This window comes from Ranitomeya imitator, chromosome 5 (assembly GCF_032444005.1).
Source record: "Ranitomeya imitator isolate aRanImi1 chromosome 5, aRanImi1.pri, whole genome shotgun sequence".
NCBI lineage: Eukaryota > Metazoa > Chordata > Amphibia > Anura > Dendrobatidae > Ranitomeya > Ranitomeya imitator.
In genome coordinates this window covers 82,959,898-82,985,305 of record NC_091286.1, presented here as the reverse complement: position 1 = coordinate 82,985,305, position 25,408 = coordinate 82,959,898, and the positions used below count along the sequence as shown (strand labels likewise).

Here is a 25,408-nt window from a genome sequence, read left to right as displayed (position 1 = left end):
TACTTACATTCCAGTGTCTGTCCTCCGGCGCTCTGCTTCCCTGCACTGTGTAAGCGCCGGCCGGAAAGCACAGCGGTGACGTCACCGCTGTGCTCTGCTTTACGGCCAGCCGGCGCTAGTGCAGAGAAGCAGAGCGCCGGAGGACAGACACTGGAATGTAAGTATGTAGTGGTTTTTTTTTTTTACGTCTCCGCTGGTAACCAGGGTAAACATCGGGTTACTAAGCGCGGCCCTGCGCTTAGTAACCCGATGTTTACCCTGGTTACCAGTGAACACATCGCTGGGTCGGCGTGTCACACGCCGATTCAGAGATGTCTGCGGGAGATCCAGTGACTAAATAAAGTTCTGGACTTTCTGCTCCAACCAACGATGTCACAGCAGGATCCAGATAGCTGCTGCGTGTCAAACACAACGATATCGCTATCCAGGACGCTGCAACGTCACGGATCGCTAGCGATATCGTTGTTATTTGGCCAGTGTGAAGGTACCTTTAAACTAATCAGACCGCTATTCAGCTTCATGTATGTGACCGGTAGTCATTTAATGGCTGCAGGTCGGACAACTTAAACACACCCTTAATACAAGCCCCGGCAACGTAAGAAAAGTAGCACCCTAACCTTATCTGGAAGTCCTGCCGGCTGGCACACAATCCGCAGAGGTAACGACTGCTTATCATTCAGCGCCTTCAAGTGACTGCTGATACCAGTTCCTTCAATCTGCCATTGCCTCAGATGATAGGCAAACCTAGCAAAGAAACCGAACAGTAAATCTACAGAATGCATTAATGTAGTGGTTAGTCACTTTAATTCATCTATCCCCGTCCTCTAGCCCACCTGCAACCAACCCAAAATATCCACCACTTCTGGCCAACTAAGTGTTTTCCCTCCGAAAAAAAAAAAAGTCTCATCTCAGGAAGAGTTAATCAGGATTTCTCAATCCACTGTAATTGTTATCAAACTTCTACAAAACCATACAGTGCTGGCAAGTACTCAGACCTCCTCATGATTCACTATGGCCCTGATTCAGTGTTACGGGCCCTCATCGATCCACTCCTGTGCTCCTGCGGACCATTCTTCCCGCAATGAAGATCCTCAGACTCTGGCTCTAATTTGGATGCAGGTCAGAGGCCCCCTTCATCCTAATATAGCCAATTATTCTGGTACAGTCCTCCCCACTCTCTAATTCAAGCTTTTACTATGTAGGAGCAGAGAGCCTGAATACAGGGATGTGTCACTTGCTTAGCAGCTTGCTGTAGTTTCAAGTCAATCCATGTTTTACCAGCAGTTTATCACTACTGGATTAGGTGTGGTGTGCAAACCTGTCAGGCTAATCCGTGTAACCCCGCTCCCACCCTGGATTGGCAGCTTGCCCACTGTGCACAGTGTACAAATGAAGCTGCCAATCAGGGTTGTGGGCGGGATTATACAGAGATGGAATTAGGGTCTCTGCCCCTACATCATGCTTCTCATAATACATAGCAGAAACCTGCTGGCAATTTCCCTTCAAGGCAGGGAAGCCTTTTTCTCCATTTACCACTGCACTTGGAAGGCCTATTTCCATCAGTGTAAGCAAAAACAGGTCTCCATAGTCTTTTCTCTTCCTCTTATTCTGAATTTCTTTATATAAATCCTTGAAGAGAACCTGGCCCTCAAGATTGTTTTTTTCTCTATTTTTTTTTCTATAGCGCTAACATATTCCGCAGCGCTGAACAGTTTGCACACATCACCATCGCTGTCCCCGATGGGGCTCACAATCTAAATTCCCTATCAGTATGTTTTTGGAGTGTGGGAAGAAACCGGAGAACCCGGAGGAAACCCACGCAAACAATGGGAGAACATACAAACTCCTTGCAGATGTTGACCTTGATGGGATTTCAACCCAGGACTCCAGCATTGCAAGGCTGCAGTGCTAACCACTGAGCCACCATGCTACCTTGAAGGGCCACATCACGCTGTGTAATTTCTTCTCCAGGAGCGGTTAGCCTCCAAATCTTATGTACAGACCTTTTCTTTCTTCAAAGGTGAATTGAACTTGCAAAATTTCCTCCTGCAAGTGACTGGCCAGTACGTACGGTACTTCCTTCCTACGGTAGTATAGGCCTTCAATCTCCTTTTTTTTTTAAACATACATTTTTATTTACAAATTGTGTCGAGCATTACATCTTATTGACAGTAAATTCTTAATGATTAACACAATGTTATGGGGATTAGGGAAGGGAATAGGATAGGGGAAATAGGGATTTTTGTGTACTAACCATAAAATCCTTTTCTCTAAGCCACTCATTGTGGGACACAGGACCGTGGGAGTATGCTGCTGCCACTAGGAGGCTGACACTAAGTATGGTAAATACAAAAAGGGTTAGCTCCTCCTCTGCAGTATACACCGCCCACTGGCTCCAGATTATACCAGTTCGGTAGCAAAGCAGTAGGAGATTAACAAAATTTAACCGTAGGAACATGTCAGAGACTAAAAACACTCAAGCCAAAACAGGGGTGGGTGCTGTGTCCCCCAATGAGTGGCTCGGAGAAAAGGATTTTACAGTGAGTACACAAAAATCCCTATTTCTCCATCGCCACATTGGGGGACACAGGACCAAGGGACGTCCAAAAGCAGTCCCTGGGTGGGAAATAACCCAACAGTGTAAATTAATGGCACCTGCTGTCTACAGGTGCGCTACCGCTGCCTGCAGAATACGCCTACCCAGGCTTGCATCTGAAGTTGCCTGAGTATGGACATTGTAATGCTTTGAGAAGGTGTGCAGGCTAGACCAGGTCGCAGCTTTGCAAACTTGCTCTGCAGACGCTTGATTCCGAAAGGCCAAGGAAGCACCCACCGACCGAGTGGAGTGTGCCCTGAGGCCCGCAGGGATAGCCTTGCCTCTGACGCGGTAAGCCTCTTGAATAGTCGACCGAATCCATCTGCCGAATGTCAACTTAGAAGTGGCCAGTCCCTTCCGGTGTCCCGCCGGGAGCACGAACAGAGCTTCCATCTGTCGAAAAGGTGCTGTCCTAGACACGTACTTCCTGAGAGCTCTCACAAGATCCAGGGAGTGAAGAGCTTTCTCCACGCGGTGCATTGGAGCAGGACAAAATGACGGAAGTACGATATCCTCGTTGAGGTGGAAGGAAGACACCACCTTTGGGAGGAAGATAGGGGATGATCTGAGGACCACCTTGTCTTGGTGGAATGTAAGGAACGGCGTCCGACAAGAAAGGGCATCCAACTCCGAGACTTGTCTGATCGAGGCAATAGCGACGAGAAAAACCACCTTCCATGAAAGGAGAGGTAGAGAAATGTCCTGTAACGGCTCATAGGGAGATTCCTGCAGGACACCTAGGACCAGATTAAGGTCCCAAGCCTTTAGAGGTGCTTTGTAGGGGGGCACTACATGACAGACTCCCTGAAAGAACGTTCTGACCTGGGGTTTGGAAGCAATTTTTCATAGAAAAAGGACTGACAAGGCCGAGACCTGCCCTTTAAGGGAACTCAGCGAAAGCCCCAAGTCCAGACCGGATTAGAGGAAATCCAGGAAGGTAGGGATGTTGAAAACCAACAGAGGGTGACCTATGCTTCTGCACCATTCAAAGAAAATTTTCCAAGTCCGATGATAGATGCGCGATGACACCAGCTTTCGGGCATTGATCAAAGTGGAAACTACCTCACAGGAAAAACCTGCTTGGGTCAGAACCCAGGCTTCAACGACCAAGCCATCAAACGCAGGGCCCCTGAGTTCTGGTGGTAGATCGGGCCCTGAGAAAGTAGATCCGGACGACCTGGCAGGCGCCAAGGAAGGTCTGCGATAAATTGGACCAGCTCTGCATACCACGCCCGGCGAGGCCAATCTGGGGTGGTGAGAATCACTAGGACACCCTCCGCCCTGATCTTCCTGATGACTCTGGGAAGCGGGGGCAGAGGGGGAAACAGGTAAGGAAGGCAAAACTGACTCCAAGGAAGGACCAGCGTGTCCGCCCCGATTTCTCTTGGGTCCCGAGATTGTGCTACAAACTGAGGCACTTTGGCATTGAATCAGGAAGCCATTAAGTCCACGGCCGGAGTACCCCAACGAAGGCAGATTTGTTGGAATATGTCCTGATGGAGAGACCACTCTCCTGAGGCAAGACCTTGCCGGCTGAGGAAGTCCGCGGCCCAATTCTCCACTCCTGGAATGTGAACGGCTGATATGACCGAGTGGTTGTTTTCGGCCCAGCGAAGGATGTGCTCTACCTCGCGTATTGCAGCTCTGCTGCGGGTGCCCCCCTGATGATTTATATAAGCCACAGCCGTGGCATTGTCTGACTGGATACGGATGGGGCGGCCTGCTAGGAGATGATGGAACCGCTTTAGGGAGAGCCAAATCGCACGTATCTCCAAGATATTGATTGGAAGACAAGACTCGTGATGAGTCCAGGTTCCCTGCGCAGTGTGATGGCGAAAGACCGCTCCCCAGCCGAGGAGGCTGGCATTGGTAGTGACTACCAGCCAATGGACTGGCAGGAAGGACCTCCCTTGGAGAAGAGACGATCTGAGCATCCACCATTGGAGTGTCTGCTTGACCAGAGGAGAGAGAGGACACGGTCGGTTGAGAATGGACTCCCGTCCCATGCGTCCAGCAGAGGGTGCTGGAGGGGACGGAGGTGTAGTTGCGCAAATGGTATCGCCTCCATTGCGGCCACCATCTTCCCGAGAATCCTCATACCGAAACGGATGGAACAGGGGGATGGCTGGAGAAGCTTCCAGACCCCCTGTTGAAGAGCCGGGACCTTGTACCGAGGAAGTAGCACCAACCTTAGGGAGGTGTCCAAGGTCATGCCCAGGAAGGAGATCTGTTGAGCCGTAACAGGAGATGACTTTTTAATTTGATCAACCAGCCTAGCCGAGAAAGAGTATCCAAGGAAATGCAGACGCACTCCTCGCAGGCTTGGAAAGATGAGCCTTTAACCAGTAAGTCGTTTAGGTAGGGAAGCACGACTAGACCCCGAGAATGCAGAATGGCCATGACCGCCGCCATGACCTTTGTGAAAGCTCTGGGGGCGGTGGCGAGGCCGAAGGGCAAGGCCGTGAACTGAAAATGTTCCCCTCCGATGAAGAAGCGAAGAAACCTTTGATGAGGTGGGAAGATTGGGATGTGGAGGTATGCATCCTGGATGTCGATGGATGCTAAGAATTCACCTTGTACCATCGAGGCAATGACGGAACGGAGGGATTCCATCCTGAAATGACGGACTTTGACAAATCTGTTCAAGAGCTTTAAGTCCAGGATGGGCCTGACTGTTCCATCCTTTTTGGGAACCATAAACAGATTTGAACAAAAACCGCGTAACCGCTCGTCCCCTGGGACAGGGACAATAACTCCATCTTGGCAGAGCGACTCGATGGCCTGGGAAAAAGCCCGCGCACGCGTTCCCACTTCGTTGGGGGGGTGAGCAAAAAACTGGGGGGGGGGGGGGGGAGGAAAAATCGATTTTGTAACCGGAGGACACCAAATTCCTGACCCACTCGTCGTGAACGACTGCGAGCCAGGCATGATGAAACAAGAGAAGGCGTCCACCTACTTTGCTGGTGTCGTCCGGACGAGGTTGCGAGTCATTTAGAAGATGGATGGGGTCTGGATCCCCTGGACCTAGACTGCGTGGTGCGGCCCCTCCAGGAATGGTTGGGCCTGTACGAGGCCTGAGGGCTTTTGTCTCTGCCAGTGCGGCGCCCCGTACTGGGGGAACTGGCCGATAAATGCCATGCGTAATTTCCACGAAAGGGCCAAAAACGAGCCTGCGGCTGATATCGGAACGGTTGTCTGAATCTCTGCTGGGGAAGGGAAGTACTTTTTCCCCCTGTAGCGTCTGAAATCAGCTTGTCCAGCTTTCCACCAAATAGTCGGCCACTGATATGGCAGGGACGTGAGGGACTTTTAAGATGCAGAGTCCACTCGCCAGTTCCTCAAGCATAGCGCTCTCCTAATCGCCACAGCGTTTGAAGCCGTAAGTGCAGAGCAGTTTGCCGCGTCCAGGGAAGCGTTTACTAAGTAATCGCCAGCCAAGGAAATTTGATTTGCTAGCTTCGCTATGTCAGAAGGAAGATCACTATTCTGTAAGGCCTTATGCGAGCCAGGCATGATGAAACAAGAGAAGGCGTCCACCTACTTTGCTGGTGTCGTCCGGACGAGGTTGCGAGTCATTTAGAAGATGGATGGGGTCTGGATCCCCTGGACCTAGACTGCGTGGTGCGGCCCCTCCAGGAATGGTTGGGCCTGTACGAGGCCTGAGGGCTTTTGTCTCTGCCAGTGCGGCGCCCCGTACTGGGGGAACTGGCCGATAAATGCCATGCGTAATTTCCACGAAAGGGCCAAAAACGAGCCTGCGGCTGATATCGGAACGGTTGTCTGAATCTCTGCTGGGGAAGGGAAGTACTTTTTCCCCCTGTAGCGTCTGAAATCAGCTTGTCCAGCTTTCCACCAAATAGTCGGCCACTGATATGGCAGGGACGTGAGGGACTTTTAAGATGCAGAGTCCACTCGCCAGTTCCTCAAGCATAGCGCTCTCCTAATCGCCACAGCGTTTGAAGCCGTAAGTGCAGAGCAGTTTGCCGCGTCCAGGGAAGCGTTTACTAAGTAATCGCCAGCCAAGGAAATTTGATTTGCTAGCTTCGCTATGTCAGAAGGAAGATCACTATTCTGTAAGGCCTTATGCAGAGAGTCTGCCCAACAAGTCACAGCATTGGCTACCCAGGTAGCAACGAAGGAGGGAAAGAGTGCCGAGCCTGAAGTCTCAAAGGCTGAACGGGCGAGACTGTCCACTAGGCGATCTGTAGTATGTTTGATAGAAGGTCCATCCAGCAAGGATAGGAGAGTTTTAGAGGACCAACGTGAAACAGGAGGATCCACAGGTGGGGATTCTGACCATTGTTTGCGGAGATCGGGAGAAAGGATATTTGGACTCCAGAGATCTCTGGCCTGCAAAACGTTTGTCCGGACGCTCCCTATGTCGCTGGACTATGGCCTGGCACTCCGGGTGATTGGGAAACACCCTATGAGTACGTTTGGTCCTTTTGAAGGGCACCGAATTATCCGTACTGGAGGTCGCCGGTTCCTCATCAACCTGAAGGGACTGGTTGACAGCCTCAATGAGACTATCTATAGTGCTCTGATAACCTGGCGACTCCAGATCTAGAGGCCCATCAGACTCAGGATCAGAGTCCTGGTCGGAAGAGGTGCCTGGGGAGCGAGAGCGGGAAGCAGAGCTAATGGACGCCGAGGCACCAGGGAGCCTGGGGGATGAGCTAAGGACGCGCTTCCTAGATGGCCACTTGTGCTTAGAATGAGAGTGGCTCCTGCAGGCTGAAGATTCAGCAGCCGTAGGGGAAATATCCTGAATAGGCAGATTAGTGGTCCTGCTCCTGGATGGATCCTGGAGGGACTCGATAGAAGAGGCCATAGATTGCGAAAGTGACAAAGACCACTCAGGGGGACTGGTCATCGTGGGCTCGTTTTTTTTGGGGGGGAGATGGGGGGGCTCCTGAGCGCATTTAGGGTCACAAGCATTACAAAGCTGAGCAGTGCAGGGCTGATGTGGGGCACTAATGCAGCTAATAAAGCGGAGCACTGTGTGCAGGAGGAGGAGGGCCTGTGTCAGTGTGCAGCGCACCTACCCAGGTCCTGTCGCAGTGCTGTGACGAGGAGGAGAAGGTGCAGCTGGCGTCCTGAAGCTCCTCGTATCCAAGATGGCCGTCAAGAGTATGTGGAGCGCTTCTCGCAGTGTGCGAGAAATGCTAAACTGGTGGGCGGGGCCTCACGCGTGACACGTGCTGTGGGCGTAGACGCGGCCTATCTAGGGCTGAAGCCGGGGACTAAATTAGCGGTGCCCGGCCGCAAGATGCGGCCGAGTCCACGGTGCGCTCGGGAGCCCTCCCACCCCTGCCAGACTCACCGCTGATGCTCCTCTTCAGGCGAGGTATTGTGGGGGGGGGGGGGGGGGGGGGGGGGAGAGATGCAATAACCCTCGATCCGCCGCCCTCTTGATGAGGAGGTGGAGAGGGACTGGAGAACTCCATGCAGCACCGCAGTTCTTCAGTGGTGGTGCAGAGGGAGGGCGGCCGGACTATGCCTATGGAAGGTGGCCTCTGTGTATCCGAAGGGTTCGCTCCCCTAGGATTTCACAGGGCTAGTTCTTGGCCATACATCCCACATCGCAGGAGGGTACGGGGAGTAAACTCGCCGTGCTCGCCTGTTGATGTTTTGGGGGAGATCGGCCCCCTTAAAAGGGTCCGTCGCCCCATCATCCTCTTGCGCAAAGTTAAAAATAAAATTAAAAATAAAAATGTCTGGAGAAAAACCAGACGCAGTGTGCCTCCTACAGACACTAAGCAAGAACTGGTATTATCCGGAGCCAGTGGGCGGTGTATACTGCAGAGGATGAGCTAACCCGTTTTATACTTACATGTACTTAGTGTCAGCCTCCTAGTGGCAGCAGCATACACCCACGGTCCTGTGTCTCCCAATGTGGCGATGGAGAAATGGTGACATTACAATAACTATCTAATCACATTCTCTATGTGGGAATCTGCAAAATTATTTAATAACGATATTTAAATGGAAAGATAACCAATTGTTCAATTTTTTATGAAAATGAGCTATATTATTATTAGATGTAGCAATTATCTTTTCTGATAGACCGTTCTCGATCAGTGACACGACCTCGGACAGTGAGGGGCATTTGGAGTCTTTCCAGTAACTAGCAATTTTGATTCTTGTTGCTACAATAATAGGTACAATCACTGTATGCAACTCATAGGGAAAACGAGTCCAAATCAATAGCGAGTAATGCCTGCTGTGCGCTAAGAGTCACCGGTATACCACAAATCTGGAACATCAGATGATCTATGGCTTTTCCACAGACGTCTAATTCTGTCACCACTCCACCATATATGTGGCATGTCTGCACTAGCGGCTCCACACCTCCAGTACGTGTCTGGGGAACTGCGGAACATCCTAGACAATCTATTGGGAGTGAAATACCACCTATAGAACAACTTCCTTGCATTTTCTATGTGGTTAGTACATTTAGATTGGCTTTCAATAATTGAGAAACATGCCCTCCACTGAGCCGGTGTGAATGTGCAATTTAGGTCTTTTCCCCACTTTTGCAGGTATGTAGTTAGAGAGGGCAGGGTATTCTCCAACATAAAGTCATAGCTTGTGGACAGCGCCCTAATCTGTGATATCGGGGTCATCAGCAGAGAGTATAGTATTGATGGCGGTGCAGGCATCTGTTTTTCCTTTCAGTTAGGAAATGTCGGATCTGCAATTATTTGTAAAAATCCCTTTGAGGGACATTGTATTTATCTCGCAATGATGAAAAGTAATTATTTCCTCCCCTCATACAGGTTCCCAATTGAGGTGGTTTGGGGTAAATTCCAATTTTTAAGTTTGAGGTCCGGGACACAATGTTCCAGTGTCTCTATGGGAGCTTTAAGGAATGCGGTTTGTATAAGGCCTAATATATTTATTTATTTGTCAGCACTCTCCATAGCTCCAGAGCCGCGTCTATTGTTGGGGACATTTTTAGGTTTTTATTAGGGACCTTAATTTAATGTGCATGGTAAAAAGCTGAGACATTGGAGGTTCTCAACAAATGTTTTTCAATTCCTATCCAGTGCCGGTCGTCATCATTATTCCACATGTCGGAACTGTTCGAAAAATGCGGCCCTGTAGTAACAGACCACTGAGGGGCACCCCAGGCCACCCTTACTCATAGGGATGTAAAGCGTGTCCGCTTGGACTCTGGGTTTTTTTCTCCTGCCAAATGTATTTTAAAATCATTGCTTGAATCTCTTAATATTTTCATTGGGAATATGACGGGGAGATTGCGGAACAAATACACTATTTGTGGGAGAATGAACATTTTCACTGACGCAATCCTGCCCAGCCATGATAGTTCGTGTTTCTTCATGCGTAACATGTCAGTTTGGATTTTCTTCCTTAGAGACATAATTCAATGATAACATTTTATCTGCTGAGAGAGTCAGCCGAATACCTAAATACTCAATATGGTCATTTTCCCATTTAAAAGTGTATTTATTCTCAAACTTTTTGGGGTCTTTTATGAATGGGGTTAGGTTTAATACCTGGCATTTAGACACGTTTAGCTTATAATATGATATTTTAGCATATGATTCGATTATTTGCATTGCTGCCGGTAATGATTCGGTCGGGTTTGTTAACGCTAGAATGATGTCGTCCGCAAATAAACCTATTTTGTGTTCTGTTTTATTCACCTGAATTCCTGATATCATCTAGTGTGATCTAATTTTCTCCGCTAGAGGCTCAATCACCAAAGCGAATATAGGGATTTTTGTGTGTACTCACCGTAAAATCCTTTTCTCCGAGCCACTCATTGGGGGACACAGGACCATGGGTTATGCTGCTGTCACTAGGAGGCTGACACTAAGCTGAGACAAAAAAGGGTTAGCTCCTCCCCTGCAGTATACACCTTCATGCTGGCATCCAGAGACCCAGTTAAGTGCAAAAGCAGTAGGATAATGAGAACAATATATCAAAAAACATTGGAACATAACATGTCAAACAACAGTCAAAGACTAAAAAAGATAACTAGCCGTAAGGCTACCAGGGTGGGTGCTGTGTCCCCCAATGAGTGGCTCGGAGAAAAGGATTTTATGGTGAGTACACACAAAAATCCCTATTTCTCCTTCGCCTCATTGGGGGACACAGGACCATGGGACGTCCCAAAGCAGTCCCTGGGAGGGAAACAATACAACCATAATAACTCCATGTACCGTCTGACTACAGGTGCGCAACGGCCGCTTGCAGGATACGCCTGCCAAGGGCCGCGTCCGCAGAGGATTGGATGTGAACATTGTAATGCTTTGTGAACGTATGTAGGCTGGACCACGTCGCGGCCTTGCAAACCTGCTCCGCTGATGCCTGGTGCCGGATGGCCCAGGAAGCACCCATCGACCGAGTGGAGTGAGCTCTAATCCCCGCCGGGATAGGACTGCCCCTGACCCGATAGGATTCCTGGATAGCAGATCGGATCCATCTGGCTATCGTGGATTTAGACGCAGCCAAACCCTTTCTGTGACCCTCCGGGAGCACGAAAAGGGCGTCCGATTTTCTGAAGTGCGCCGTTCTGGAGATGTACCTCCTGAGGGCCCGTACCACGTCCAGAGTATGGAGAGCTTTCTCGACCCTATGTTTGGGCTGCGGACAAAAGGAGGGAAGAATGATGTCCTCGTTAAGGTGGAAAGCTGAGACCACCTTCGGAAGAAACGCGGGAGAAGGACGTAGGACTACCTTGTCCTGATGAAAGGCAAGGAAAGGTGCCCGGCAGGATAGAGCGGCGAGCTCTGAAACCCTTCTGATGGACGTCACCGCTACCAGGAAGGCAACCTTCCAAGAGAGAACAGAGAGCGGAACGTCTTGAAGGGGTTCGAACGGCGGTTCCTGGAGAACCCCCAAGACCAAGTTGAGATCCCAGGTCTCCAACGGCATCCTGTAGGGAGGAACAACATGGGAGACTCCCTGAATGAAAGTCTTGACCTGAAGGTTGGTGGCGATCCTACGCTGGAACAGCACGGATAAGGCTGAGATCTGACCTTTAAGAGAGCTCAGGGCCAAACCGGAATCCAGACCGGACTGAAGGAAATTCAGGATACAAGGGATGGAGAACCTGAGCGGAGGGTGCCCTCGGAGCCTGCACCAGGAGAAGAAGGTCTTCCAGACGCGGTGGTAGATAGAGGCAGAAGACGCCTTGCGAGCACTTAGCATGGTGGGGATGACCTGCTGAGAGAAACCAGCACGAGCTAGAATCCAGGTTTCAACAGCCACGCCGTTAAACGTAGGGCCCCTGAGCTCTGATGGTAGATCGGTCCTTGGCGAAGTAGGTCTGGGCGGTCTGGCAACCGCAAGGGGACGTCGGCTACGAGCTGGACGAGTTCCGCGTACCACGCGCGACGAGGCCAGTCTGGGGCGACCAGAATGACCGGAACTCCCTCCGTCCTGATCTTTCGGATGACCTTCGGCAGTAAGGGAAGAGGAGGAAACACATATGGGAGCTGAAAATGATGCCACGGAGAAATCAGCGCGTCCACTCCTATGGCCTGGGGATCCCGAGATCGAGCAATGAAGTTGTGGACTTTGGCGTTCCATCTGGACGCCATCAGATCCACGTCCGGGGTCCCCCAGCGAAGACAGATCTGGTGAAAAACTTCTGGGTGAAGTTCCCACTCCCCCGAGGCAAGGCCCTGGCGGCTCAGGAAGTCCGCCGCCCAGTTCTCGACTCCCGGAATGTGCACCGCCGAGATGATGGAGTGGTTGGTCTCGGCCCAACGAAGGATGAGGGAGACTTCCCTCATTGCCGCCCTGCTGCGGGTACCCCCCTGGTGGTTGATGTAAGCCACCGCCGTGACGTTGTCCGATTGAACTCGTACTGGGTGACCCGCGAGCAGAGCGTGGAAGTGAATCAGAGCAAGTCTGATAGCACGAATCTCCAGAATGTTGATGGGGAGACTGGATTCCCGAACAGTCCAACGGCCCTGGGCCGAGTGGTGAAGAAACACCGCCCCCCAGCCCAGAAGACTGGCGTCGGTGGTTACCACTAACCAGCGGATCGGGAGGAAGGACTTCCCCTGGCGAAGAGACGGTCCCAGGGTCCACCAAATGAGAGAATGTCTGACCTGTGGGGACAGAGGACAAGGGAGGTCGAGAGAAAAGAGACTCCTGTCCCAGTTGTCCAGCAGAGCCTGTTGCAAAGGGCGGAGATGGAGTTGAGCGAAGGGAACAGCTTCGATTGCCGCAACCATCTTTCCCAGGATCTTCATGGCGAACCGAATGGTTCGCGGGCGAGAATGGCAGAGTGTACGGACTCCCTGTTGGAGCGCTTGGACCTTGGACCGAGGAAGCAAAACCAGCCCCCTTGAAGTGTCCAGGATCATTCCCAGAAAGGAGATCCGACGGGAAGGAACGGGAGATGACTTGTCTAAGTTGATCAGCCAGCCCAGGCGCGAAAGCGAATCCAGGGTAATGTGGACGCTTGACTCGCAGGCCTGAAAAGACGGGCCTTTTATGAGGAGATCGTCTAAGTAAGGTAATACGACGACTCCTCGAGAGTGAAGAATGGCCATGACAGCCGCCATGACCTTGGTGAACACCCTGGGCGCCGTGGCGAGACCAAAGGGTAAGGCCGTGAACTGGAAGTGGTCTTCTCGAATGGCAAAGCGGAGGAACCTCTGATGAGGCGGGAAAATCGGGATGTGAAGATAGGCATCCTTGATGTCTATCGAGGCTAAAAATTCCCCTCTTTCCATGGAGGAGATGACCGATCTGAGCGATTCCATCCTGAAGTGCCGGACTCTCACGCACCTGTTCAGGAGCTTCAGATCCAAAATGGGACGAACTGTCCCGTCCTTCTTTGGCACGACGAAGAGGTTTGAGTAGAAGCCTCTGAACCTCTCGTGTTCCGGGACCGGCACGATGACCCCGCTCTGGCGGAGGGAGTGGATGGCGCAAAGAAGGGCGCGAGACTGAGCTCCCGAACTGGGAAGACGAGAGGGGAAGAACCGAGTTGGAGGGGGAGAGGAGAACTCTATCTTGTAGCCAGATGATACCAGATCTCTGACCCATTCGTCGTGAACGACGGAGAGCCAGGCTTGCTGAAAAAGGAGTAGACGACCGCCTACTCTTCTGGTATCGACTGGCGCCGTTCCCGAGTCATTGAGAAGGGAATCTGGGGGGTCTCGAACCTCTGGTTCGGGGCTGCCTCGGTTTCCCGCGCCAGGAGGGATTAGGTCTGAAGGATGGACGAGCGTCTCTGTCTGCGCGGGCGGAGCGGTCCGATCTGGGAAGGCCAGAGGGATTGGACCAGGCAGAGTTGGTACGAAAAGGTCGAAAACGAAAATAAGGCTGGCGCTGGAAAGCCGCCTTGGGCCTCTGTTGGGGAAGAAACTTGCTCTTTCCCCCTGTGGCGTCGGAAATAAGCTGGTCAAGCTTTTCGCCGAAAAGACGCCCGCTTTGAAAAGGGAGAGAAATCAGGGATTTTTTAGAGGAAGAATCTGCACGCCAATCTCGGAGCCAAAGGGCCCGTCTAATAGCGATGGCGTTGGAAGCCGCCGAAGCAGCGCAATTTGCCGCGTCGAGAGATGCGAACATAACATAATCACTGGCCATGGCTAGCTGCTTAGCCAGGTCCGCCATCTCAGAGGGGAGATCCTGCTCATTAATGGATTTCGCTAGGGCATCCGCCCAGGAAACCATAGCCTTGGACACCCAAGCCGCGGCGAAGGAGGGAGACAGGGACGAGCCAGAGGCTTCGTACACAGAGCGAGCTAGAGAGTCTATCTGGCGTTCGGTGGGGCTCTTAATTGAAGCGCCCTCCGGGACTGAGAGAAGAGTCTTAGAAGCCAGGCGCGAGACCGGCGGATCTACCGTAGGGGGATCCGTCCAGTCTTTCACGAGATCAGCTGAGAAGGGATACTTGGAAACCAAGTCCTTCTTTCCCGTGAAGCGCTTGTCTGGGCGCTCCCTGTGACGCCTGACAATATCCAGGAAGGCTGGATGAGAGGCAAAAGATTTGTGAGAACGCTTGGTTCTGGAAAAGGAGACCGCGTGTTCCGGAGCGGAATTAGAATCGTCATCCACCTTTAGTGCGTGATTGACTGCTACGATGAGGGAGTCAACCGTGGCTCTGAACTCCGGAGCCTCCGGATCCAAAGAAATTTCAGACTCATGTTCAGAGTCCTGAACGCTGCGAGCCCCCAAAGAGGGAGAACGAGAGGTGGAGCTGCCAGAGTCTGAGTGGCGAGGAGAACGCTCCGGAGAGGTAGTACGGGTCCGTTTTCTGGACGACCGTGCCTCTTTAAGAGGAGAGCGGCCCCTGCTGGCCGACGATTCCCCTGCTATGGAGGGATCTCTTAGCACCTGTAGCGGATTGCCTCGTTCCCCGGGAGGATTTTGAATGGATTTGATGGTGTTAGCTAAAAAATCCACGGACTGAGAAAGAGAGGCGACCCACGGGGGGGGGCTAGGTACGCCAGGGTCGGCGGCGGTGGAGGGCTCCTGGGCACATGGGGCATCGCAGGCAGAGCAGAGGGGAGAGCTTTGAGGCCTGGGAAGTGGGGCCTGGCAGGTGGTACACGCAGAAAAAAAGGTTGTATGTACCTTAGAGGATTTTTTAGACCTTGACTGTGACATGATGCTAATGCAGAAAAAATTTACGGAGTCTATATAGGGTAACCAGTGTCTGAGAGGGCGCTGCAGAGGGGAGCTAACGATGTCTCCTTACCCCGGTCCTGTGTCCCGCTATCCAGGAGAGACGAACTGCTGAGATATTCAGTCTGAGAAGAGGAAGCCGGCTGCACGTGGGCCACTGACGCACCAGAGATGCGACAGGCAGGAGCTGCGGCGCTGAGGAGAGGGGCCAAGATGGCCGCCGAGATCAGGAAGAGAAATCTCGGCGGCTGTGAGAAGCGCCAGGAGCGGGGGGCGGCGCCGCTGACACTGACTGGAGTGGGCGGGGCTTAACGGCGGCGACCAGCGGCTAGGCCGAAGCCGGGGGCTAAATTTGCGGCCTCGGCCCGGCGTGCGGTCGCGAGCGCCGGAAAAAGAAAGGGACACCGCCCAAAAAGCCTGCAGATGGAGCCCAGGTATGAGGAGCCCTCCTGACCGCTGGCGACCCCCCCCCCCCCCCCCCCAAATCCCCCCACCGGGCACTTACCCTGATATGGAGGTGAGAGGGTGCCATATGGAGGTGCCATGCATAGGAACGGTGCAGGGGTTGGGAAGCCTTCTATCCACCGACCCCACATGGGGGGTGGAGAGGAACCGTCCACCACCTGAGTCACAAGTCACATTGGTGATGCAGTGTGGTCTGCACGGACGCCACTGGGATAAAGCCACTGTACAGCCGAGGGTAGGACCTGGTGGACAGGGCAGATGTCCGGCAATAAAAAGGCCTGGCTGCAGAGGAGGATACTGGAGGTAGGAACACCAGTGCTCGTCTGTATAACAAAAAGGGGAGATCGGGGCCCATTAGGGGAGAAACCGTCGCCCAAAAAAGGACAGCTCAGGCAGTGGCTCCCACGACGCAGGAGAGGATACGGAGAGGTGAAACTCCCGTGCTCGCCTGTTGTTGGTTCGGGGGAGATCGGACCTTAGAAGAATCCGTCGCCCCCTTCGTCCGGAAAAAGGAAAAAGAAAAAAGAAAAAGAGAAAAAAAAACCAAAAGGGTTAAAAATCAGTGTGCCTCCTACGGACACTAAGCTTAAACTGGGTCTCTGGATGCCAGCATGAGGGTGTATACTGCAGGGGAGGAGCTAACCCTTTTTTGTCTCAGCTTAGTGTCAGCCTCCTAGTGACAGCAGCATAACCCATGGTCCTGTGTCCCCCAATGAGGCGAAGGAGAAATAAGGGGTGATAGCGGACACCCCTGTCTCGTCCCGTTAGTAATAGTAAACCTGTCAGACATCATTCCAGAGACAGAAACCGACGCTGATGGGTAAGAATATAGCAGAGTGATTGCTTTAACAATATTACCTGTAAATCCAAATCTGCCCAGAACCTCAAACAGGTATCCCCAATGCACCCGATCGAACGCCTTCTCCGCGTCCAGGGATAGGAGCAGAGAAGCCATCCAGTCCCTCCCCGCCACATGGATGAGGTCAATCATTCATCTGGTGCCGTCCAATGTCTGTCTAGATTTGATAAATCCAACCTGGTCTCTGTGCACCAGGGAAGGGATTACATCGGAGATTCTATTTGCTAAGATTTTTGAGTACAGCTTGAGGTCAGTATTTAGAAGGGATATTGGCCTGAAATTACTTGGGTGGTCGGGCGTTTATCCTGGCTTGGGGAGGGGGATTATAGTCGCCTGTAACATTTCTTCTCGTATTTTGCCCATTTCAAATATATTTTGGAAGACTAATAATAGATGTGGGGACAATATTTGATTGAATAACTTCAAGTATTCATTAGTTATACCATCCGGTCCTGGGGATTTATTATTTTTTGTAGCTTGAATGGTTTGTTGGATTTCTTTTTGGCTTACAGGTTGATTTATTGCCATCAATTTATCCTCTTGGATTTGGGGTAAAGATATGCTATTTAGGGAATTATTAATTAGCTCAGCGTTGGGTTGTGGGATAAGGTTATCGGTCTTAAGATTATAGAGTGAGGAGTATCTTGCAAAAGTATTCGCTATTTCTTTTAGGGTTGTATATTTTGTTCTTTTGATCATCTTGTATGTGAGCTATTTTTTGCTTTGCAAATCTCGCTTTAATCTTATTGGCAAGTATTTTACTCGCTTTATTCCCCTGCCAATAATATTTTGCTTTATTCCTCCTCAAATTATGCTCATATTTATAATGGAATAGCTGATATAGTTTGTATCTTGCCTTTTATAGTTTTCTATATACCGTGGGTGAGGGACTATGTTTATGGGTGTTTTCCAATGTTGCTATATTTTTATGAAGCGCTTCCATTTGTCGCATTCTCAATTTTTTGTGTTGCGCTGCTATCTGTATTAGCCGCCCTCTTATATAGGCCTTGTGGGCGCACCACACTGTGGTCGGGGATATGTCGGGGGTACTATTGATATAAAAAAAATTCCTGGAGAAGGTCGTTTAGATGGGATTTGATATTATCTGAGGCTATTAAAAAGTTATTAATAATCCACGGGGAATAAGTTAAATTATTGTACGTCTCTTTAATTTGGCATGTTACAGGAGCGTGGTCCGACCAGGTTATGTTCCCAATTTTTGCTGATTGTATATTTTGAAGGAGCCATTTATCCACTACTATTAGATCTATTCTTGAATATACTTTATGTGGGTGGGAATATTATGTATAATCCCGTTCAGAAGCATGAAGGACCCTCCACGTGTCATACAGTTCTTCTGACATAAGACACTGGGACAACGCATGGGATTGGGACTTTTTCTTTGAGCACCAAGATTTGTCTATATTAGGTATCGGGACGATGTTAAAACCTCCACAGATTAGCAGGGATCCTTGTTTTATTTTGGATAATTTGGTTATAAGGTCTTTAATAAAGTGATTTGAGCGGAATTGGGTGAGTATATAGATGCAATTGTATACACCGTATTATTGATATTACATATCAATATGACCTATCTGCCTTCATCATCCAGAACGCTATCAACAAGCTGGAATGCTATATAGTGTCTTTTTGCAATCGCTACCCCTCTTCTTTTTCGCCGCATATGACACATAGATATGGGGGTAATTTTTATGTTGTAATCTATGTGTATCTTCACGATTTAAATGAGTTTCTTGGACACATAGTATGTCCACTTTGAGTGCCTGGGCTTCTTTCCATAATAACGATCTCTTGAAAGGGCTATTTAGGCCTTTCGCATTAATGCTCGATATCTTTAATACCATTGGTTACAAAAAAGAAAAAAAAAATCAGTCACCAAATACAGGATAATAAGGGAAACAAAAGGGTTAAAGTTATTAACAACTACAACAAGTACAACTTCTACAACTCCGAGTCCGATTCTACGTGAACCAACTGGATAATCATTTCTATCCAGTATTAAAGAGGGGAAAGAATAGAAAAAGCGAAAGCGTTATTCTCATGTCCCTTCAACCTGCCAGGCAGGTAAAAAAAAAAAAAATAACAGTGTGGTGTCCCAGCATAAGCACATAGGTGATACATGTAGATACAGAGGACTTGCGTGAGTATCAGGTCCATTCTTTGTTCAGCGCCGGGGGTCTTTTCTTTAGTGGGGAGCTGGTATCTTCATCCACTGATGTCAGGGACCATTCCTGGAGCAGGGTCATGGCCTCTCTGGGAGACACAAGGACGTGTGAAGCTCCGTTTTTTGTCACGATGAGCTTTACTGGATATCCCCACTTGTAGACAATATTGCTGTCCCGCAGAATCTTGGTTGTGCATGAGAATTCCAGCCTCCTGTTCAGGGTTGTCGCAGACAAGTCGGTGAACACTAGGATGTTCTGGAATCTTTCTGGAAGTTCTTGCTTTGCTGTCGCTGCCTTGGTCACTGCCTCCTTGAAGTGGTAGAAGTGCAGCCTGGCTATCACGTCTCGCGGTGCGGAGCTGGGAGCAGACTTCGGTTTGGGGATCCGTTGTACCCTGTCAATCAGCAGGTCTCTCTATTCTGCTGACGGCACCAGAATTGTAAAAAAGTCCATTAAAAACTCCTTTAGTGTATCCACTGACACGCTCTCAGGAATTCCTCTGAAATGTAGGTTATTGCGCATGGAATGATCTTCTAAGTCTGCAAGCTTCAGTTTCAGGGCCATGATTTCTTCATCCGCTTCATTATGCACGTCTACTAGTTGGTTGTGCGCTGTAGTATATTCCTCCAGTTTCCCCTCTATGTGTGAGGTTCTGTCGCCAATTTGAATAATTCCTTTATGTAGCTCAGTGAAAGCCGTTGTGATATCAGTATGAATGGCTTGCTTCAGGTCTCCCAGCAGGGATCTGAGTGTGGCTACAGTGACAGGGGCAGAATTGGAGTCTGTAATAGGAGAGTCTGAGGAGACGGTCAGGGCTGTGTTTAGTGGCTGTAAATCTTCAGGCTCTGGACCTTCAGCATTCCCAGCAGGGGGAGGAGCAGGGACTGCAATGCTGGTGAATAGCTCTGTGTGGTCAGGGAGTTTGCACCTTTGCTGGGAGTTTGGGGCTGTTGGAGTGTTTCACTGTGCAGCTCTGACCTTTGCCTCACACTGCTGTTACACCTGCTGCTGCCGGCGGCCGCGTGGTGAGAGCTGCGGCCGCCATCTTGGATCCAGCTACTGGCCGCTTCAAAGACCGGGACCCTGCTGGGCGCCTGCCCCCTCCTTCTCCCTCGCCTCATTCCTGCCGCGCCTCACTTATCTTATCTCCGGATCTGACCTCCTCCGGTCACTTCACTATGCTTTGAGCTGCATATGATAGCTGGTGGCTAGGGAGCTTGAGCCTCCCAAGTCCGTTCAGCTCCACATCCGGTAACACTCCCCCTAGGCCTTCAATCTCAACAGACTTCCTCCCTCCTAGCTTTATGCCACTCTCCTTCCCAATCCAGAGAGTCATTGGAGGACACAGGTCCCGCTACATTATTGTTCGGTCGCCCTTCTGATATTAGGGCTGTCTCTTTTGAGGTGGTCTCTGAGCTTTCTCATTTGCTATTACTTTCCCTACTGCTAGTCATAAACTGATTAGCTTGGTGCAAGGGGGGTCAGCAAAAGTCTATGTAAAAGCTGACTGTCTTGTCCTTAGTTTTGGCGCCTCTAGATGCCAAAAAAAAGGCAAGGGGGGGGGGGGGGGACACCATAAAAAGTTTACACTGCAAGTATAAAAAAAATTCCTCCTTTGTATTCATCTACTTAAAAGTTTAGTCCATGGTAAATTAGCCCAAACATTCACTATTCTACTGTATTATTTAGCAAAGAGAGAATAATGCCCCTTTTCGACAAAGAGGTAAATCTTTTAAAAGTAGTAAGACGCATTAATGCCCAGCTGCTTACCGTCTCCTGAAAGCTTCAAGGTGTGTTTTCAGCATCAACAGCCCTCGTTCAATGATCGTCAGGCTCGACTGCGCATCTTGCTCAAGATTACTAGATGCAATCATAAGGCTTTCCATACATTTACTAATAAATTCATGCTCTTTCTCTAGCCCTGTTTTACCTTTAAAAAAATTAATAAAAATCGATTTAGAACAAAAAAAAACAATTGTAGTAAGCCCAGGCAATTTGTGATACTAAACACAAAAAATTCCTTTAATTTGTACTTGCAACTTAAGTCAAAGTTATTCTTACCATTAATGTAATAAGAATTAATGTACTGGATTGCAGCGCGGCTGACATCTCCGGAGTGTGCTCTTAAAGCAATGCCCCAAAACTGGTCCATTCCGCATAACTAGATAAAAGTAGGTTAGAAATGCCATTATTAAACAAATTGCGCAGCTTAAAGTTGTAATTTGTTGTGATACGGAGAACACACAACCTAAAGAAATCTGATCATCAAGGATTATTACTTACCTCTGAGTTTGAGCCACCATCGTAGGCACTAGTTGCTAACCGAGCAAGATTGCACAGATGTTGGAACAGGTTGAGGCCTGTCATGCTAATAGTTTCAGGTTTCAGCTGTGGCATCTACAAATACAAATACATCATACATTTTGTGTGTGCATACACTTGGAGGGGTAGTCTGGGTGTAAGCTACAAGCACAACTGCAGACTTGTGAATCCCCACATCGTGCGCTGTGAGGATTCTCCGGTGACTGGAGCGGTGGGAGCATGACTAAGCATGTGATTGGCATAGATGTAGTCACATGCCAACTAAACGTGCACGACCTCACTCAATGCATGTGTATTAAGCGAGGGCGAATACCGTATAGTTGGAATGTGCCAGGGAGTATGCAAATTGCATACCTGCGGTCATATGACCACCGGCTCCCGGCGTATCCCCACAGCGCTCAATGGGTACAACGTTAACACTCACAAGTTTGCTGTCACAGTGTGACGACAGACTTGTAGCTTAAGACCAGAAAACTTATTTATGAATTTTGAGTAATATTTATCTCTTTAGTGATTTATCGTTCGCATGAGGCAGGGAGTTCAGGCAAGGAGACCCAGGGGTCGAGCAGTGTATTCCGATCCAACCACGGTCTGCTGACAGTCATGTCAAATAAAAAGAAGTACAAATTCAATTACCTTTTCTAAGAAGAGATGCTTGTAAGTTTCCATCCCCATGGCATGCTGATCTTTGCTGCGCACCTGATTTAGGAACCAATGTAAAGCATCATCATAGCACTCCAAATCTTCTACTAGGCAGTGCCACAGGATATCCACCTGCTCTAAACTCAATCCTAACAAAAGGAAAGAGGAAATACTTGAAGAGTTTCTAAATGAGCAACCTGGAGTCGTCCATTTTGCAGGACTATTTCTTATTGGAAGCAGTGTCAAGCAGCAGATAGTGTAACAATACTGAAAGAAATATATAAACTGAAATGTGTCGAATACTTACTAAAATGGTCTGGTGATCCCAAGGTAGAGAACACACATGTTAAAAACTGAAGACGAACCTGGACCTCTGCACTGTGGCTGTACCTGAACGGTAACAATTTCAATATTATTTTGTGAGTGGTCACTGCTTACATTGACCCAAACCCAAATGTTAACATATCAAAGAAACTAAGCAGATTTCTGCAGAAACACAAATTTAATCATTATCGTGCTGGGTACATGCAGGAACCAGGACAGTTTACTGCATGCTGCCTTTTTACCAAGTTCATTAAACTTGCATTGTAACAAAAGACTAACATGCATACAATGGTGAATCAATTCTAGAAAATTGTTATTGAAATGGGTACTGCCAATAAATACATTTTACACCAATCCACAATGTCTAGGAATAACGTATAGAAATAAACAGTGATCCAGCATGAGCTCCACAGGTTCATTCACTTATCCCATGGATAGCTGATATTTAGAGAGAAAACTCTTTACTCTGAACAATTCCATATACTGTATATACTCGAGTAGAAGCCGAGATTTTCAGCCCACTTTTTTGGGCTGAAAGTCCCCCTCTCGGCTTATACTCGAGTCATACCCAGGGGTCGGCAGGAGAGGGGGAGCAGGGGCTGTCTAATTATACTCACCTGCTCCTGGTGCGGTCCCTGCAGGTCCCTGGCTTCCCAGGCGCCGGCAGCTTCTTCCTGTACTGAGCGGTAACATGGTACCGCTCATTACAGTAATGAATATGCGGCTCCACCTCCCATTACTGTAATGAGCGGTAACGGTGACCGCTCAGTACAGGATGAAGCTGCGGCGTTGGGAAGCAGGGACTGCACCGCGCCAGGAGCAGGTGAGTATAACGGGGAGGGGAGCGCTGCGCGATATTCACCTGTTCCTCGTTCTGGCGCCGCTCCGTCTTTAGCAGTGACGCTCAGGTCAGAGGGCGCGGTGACGTGGTTAGCGCGCGCCCTCTGCCTGAACGTTAGTGCAGAAGACGCTGAACGAAGTCAGGTGAATATTGAAAGTGCCGGGGGCCTGAAAGACGGAGAGGTGAGTATGTGATTTTATTTTTTTTTATTGCAGCAACAGCAAATGGGGCAAGTGTCTGTATGGAGCATCTATGGGGCTATAACGTTTGAGCAGCACTATATGGGGCAAGTGTCTGTATGGGGCCATAACATTTGTGCAGCACTGTATGGGGCAAGTGTTTGTATGGAGCATCTATGGGGCCATAACGTTTGCGCACCACTATATGGGGCAAGTGTCTGTATGGGGCCATAATTAACGCTTGTGGAGCATTACGATATATGGGACAAGTGTCTTTATGGAGCATCTTATAGGGCCATAATCAAGGTTTGTGCAGCACTATATGGGGCAAATGTGTCTATGGAGCATCTTATGGGGCCATTATTAACCTTTATGCAGGATTATATGGGGCATATTTTAATATGGAGCATCTTATGGGGCCCATCATAAACTTTATGGAGCATTATATGGGGCTCCTCATTCAATATGGATATTCAAAAACACTTAACCTACTGATGTCTCAATTAATTTTACTTTTATTGGTATCTATTTTTTTTTTTTTATTATTCAAATAAATTTTTATTAAGAATAACAAGATAAAGGACATGTTACATTCTCATTTTCAATACAAAGCTTTTTTCCCCCCTTCAAACATTCCCCTTCAATCCCACCACCCTCCAAAGCAGCTCACCTTGGTGAGGCTACGTTCACACTAGCGTTCGGCTAGTGTGCATCGTGCTAGCGCCGGGCGACGCAGCGGCGACGCACGCATCATGCGCCCCTATGTTTAACATGGGGGACGCATGCGTTTTTGCTTGTTGCGTTTTCCGACACGTGCGTCTTTTTTTGACGGTAGCGTCGGACCAAGAAAACGCAACAAGTTGCATTTTTCTTGCGTCCGATTTTCGTCAAAAAACGACGCACGTGTCGAAAAACGCAGCGTTTTTGCGTGTGTTTGCACGCGTTTTTCGGTGCGTTGTGTGTCGCGTCGCCGACACAGCGGCGCACAACGCTAGTGTGAACGTAGCCTTAGCACTTCCATCATTAGACCAATATACTATCTAATCCCTCGGCCAATAATATAAGCCACATTTAACATTACCATTAATTAGGAACCTTAATTAACTCTCCCTCTATAATACCCCTATCCCATAGCAATCCACGGAGACCACATTTTATTGAACATTTCGATTTTCCCTCTTTTTTTATAAAACCCCTTTTCCAGTGTCAGGCCCTGCTTCACATACTGGAGGAACTCTCCTCTTGACGGCGGTTCTTCCCTAATCCAATTTCGAGCTATTACCTTCCTAGCCATATATAACAATCTGGCAATAGCTATCTTTAGGTTGTTATCCACTCCAATCTCATCCACGTATCCCAACAAGCACACTATAGGATCCCTTGGCACCCTACATCCATACGACTCAAAACTACCACCCAAAAAGCAGCCAGTCTGGGACACGTCCACATCATATGGAGTATATCAGCATCTGCAGTTTTACACCTCGGGCATTCAGAATCATCACGCAAACCAGCCTTATATAGCACCATCGGTGACTTATAAACCCTGTATATCACATAGAGCTGTGACAGTCTATACGGTTCGCTCAGTGACAATCGTGGGACGCATTCTAGCACCGACTCCCAAGTCTCATTCTCCATTGGACCCAGATCCCTCTCCCACTTAGCTCTCGCCATTATTGGAAACCCCAATAGGAAAGTGTGCAACAGATCTTTATACAAAGTAGATATGACTCCCCCAGTAGTCCCTTCATTACACACATACTCCAGTACTATATCCCTCTGAATTCCAATACCTCCGTTTCTACTCTGAGCTCCAAAAGCATGCCTCATCCGCAAATACTGAAATTCCCCCACAGTCCCAAGACCAAATTCCGCCTGTAATTGGGAAAATGATTTCAATTCACCTCGCTCAATTATTTGATACACGTACTGAATCCCTTTGCCCAGCCATTCTGTCAGTACCCCCAGTGCCTCAAACTCCTGTAAGTTGCTGTTATGCCATAGCGATGAGAATCTAGTCAAATCCGTGACCCCCCGTATATGTCTCAGCCTACCCCACAGCCTGCGTATCAACAAAACAGTCGGGTATAATTTCCCAAGAGCCCCCAGGGATCCATCCTCCAAACATTGTACCACTGGCCTTCTTTTTGTCACCACTTCCATCAGCCGCTGTACCGCCCCAGATGACCCTTCATGCGCCCAGCCTTTTAAATGCTGACTCTGGGCTGCAAGAAAATATATTTCAGGGTTAGGCAATGCCAATCCCCCATCTTCCTTGGGTCGCTGAAGTGTCTCCAGTTTTATACGCGGATGCTGTCTCCCCCATATCAAATTCCTGAACAGAGAGTTAATCTGTCTAAATCTCCCGCGTGG

At 49.3% G+C, this 25,408-nt stretch overlaps 1 protein-coding gene across 2 annotated transcripts in view; it reads right to left on the bottom strand.

Moving 5' to 3' along the window:
- USP34 (ubiquitin specific peptidase 34) overlaps positions 1-25,408 on the bottom strand; it is a 282,270-nt gene that overhangs the window by 161,762 nt on the left and 95,100 nt on the right. For both annotated transcript variants that reach the window (XM_069768887.1, XM_069768888.1), the window contains 6 exons: positions 21,996-22,078; positions 21,683-21,837; positions 21,008-21,121; positions 20,786-20,885; positions 20,495-20,654; positions 618-744 (listed from right to left, as the gene is read on the bottom strand). In XM_069768887.1, the coding sequence (XP_069624988.1) occupies positions 618-744; positions 20,495-20,654; positions 20,786-20,885; positions 21,008-21,121; positions 21,683-21,837; positions 21,996-22,078 (739 nt within the window). The remainder of the gene's footprint in view (positions 1-617; positions 745-20,494; positions 20,655-20,785; positions 20,886-21,007; positions 21,122-21,682; positions 21,838-21,995; positions 22,079-25,408) is intronic.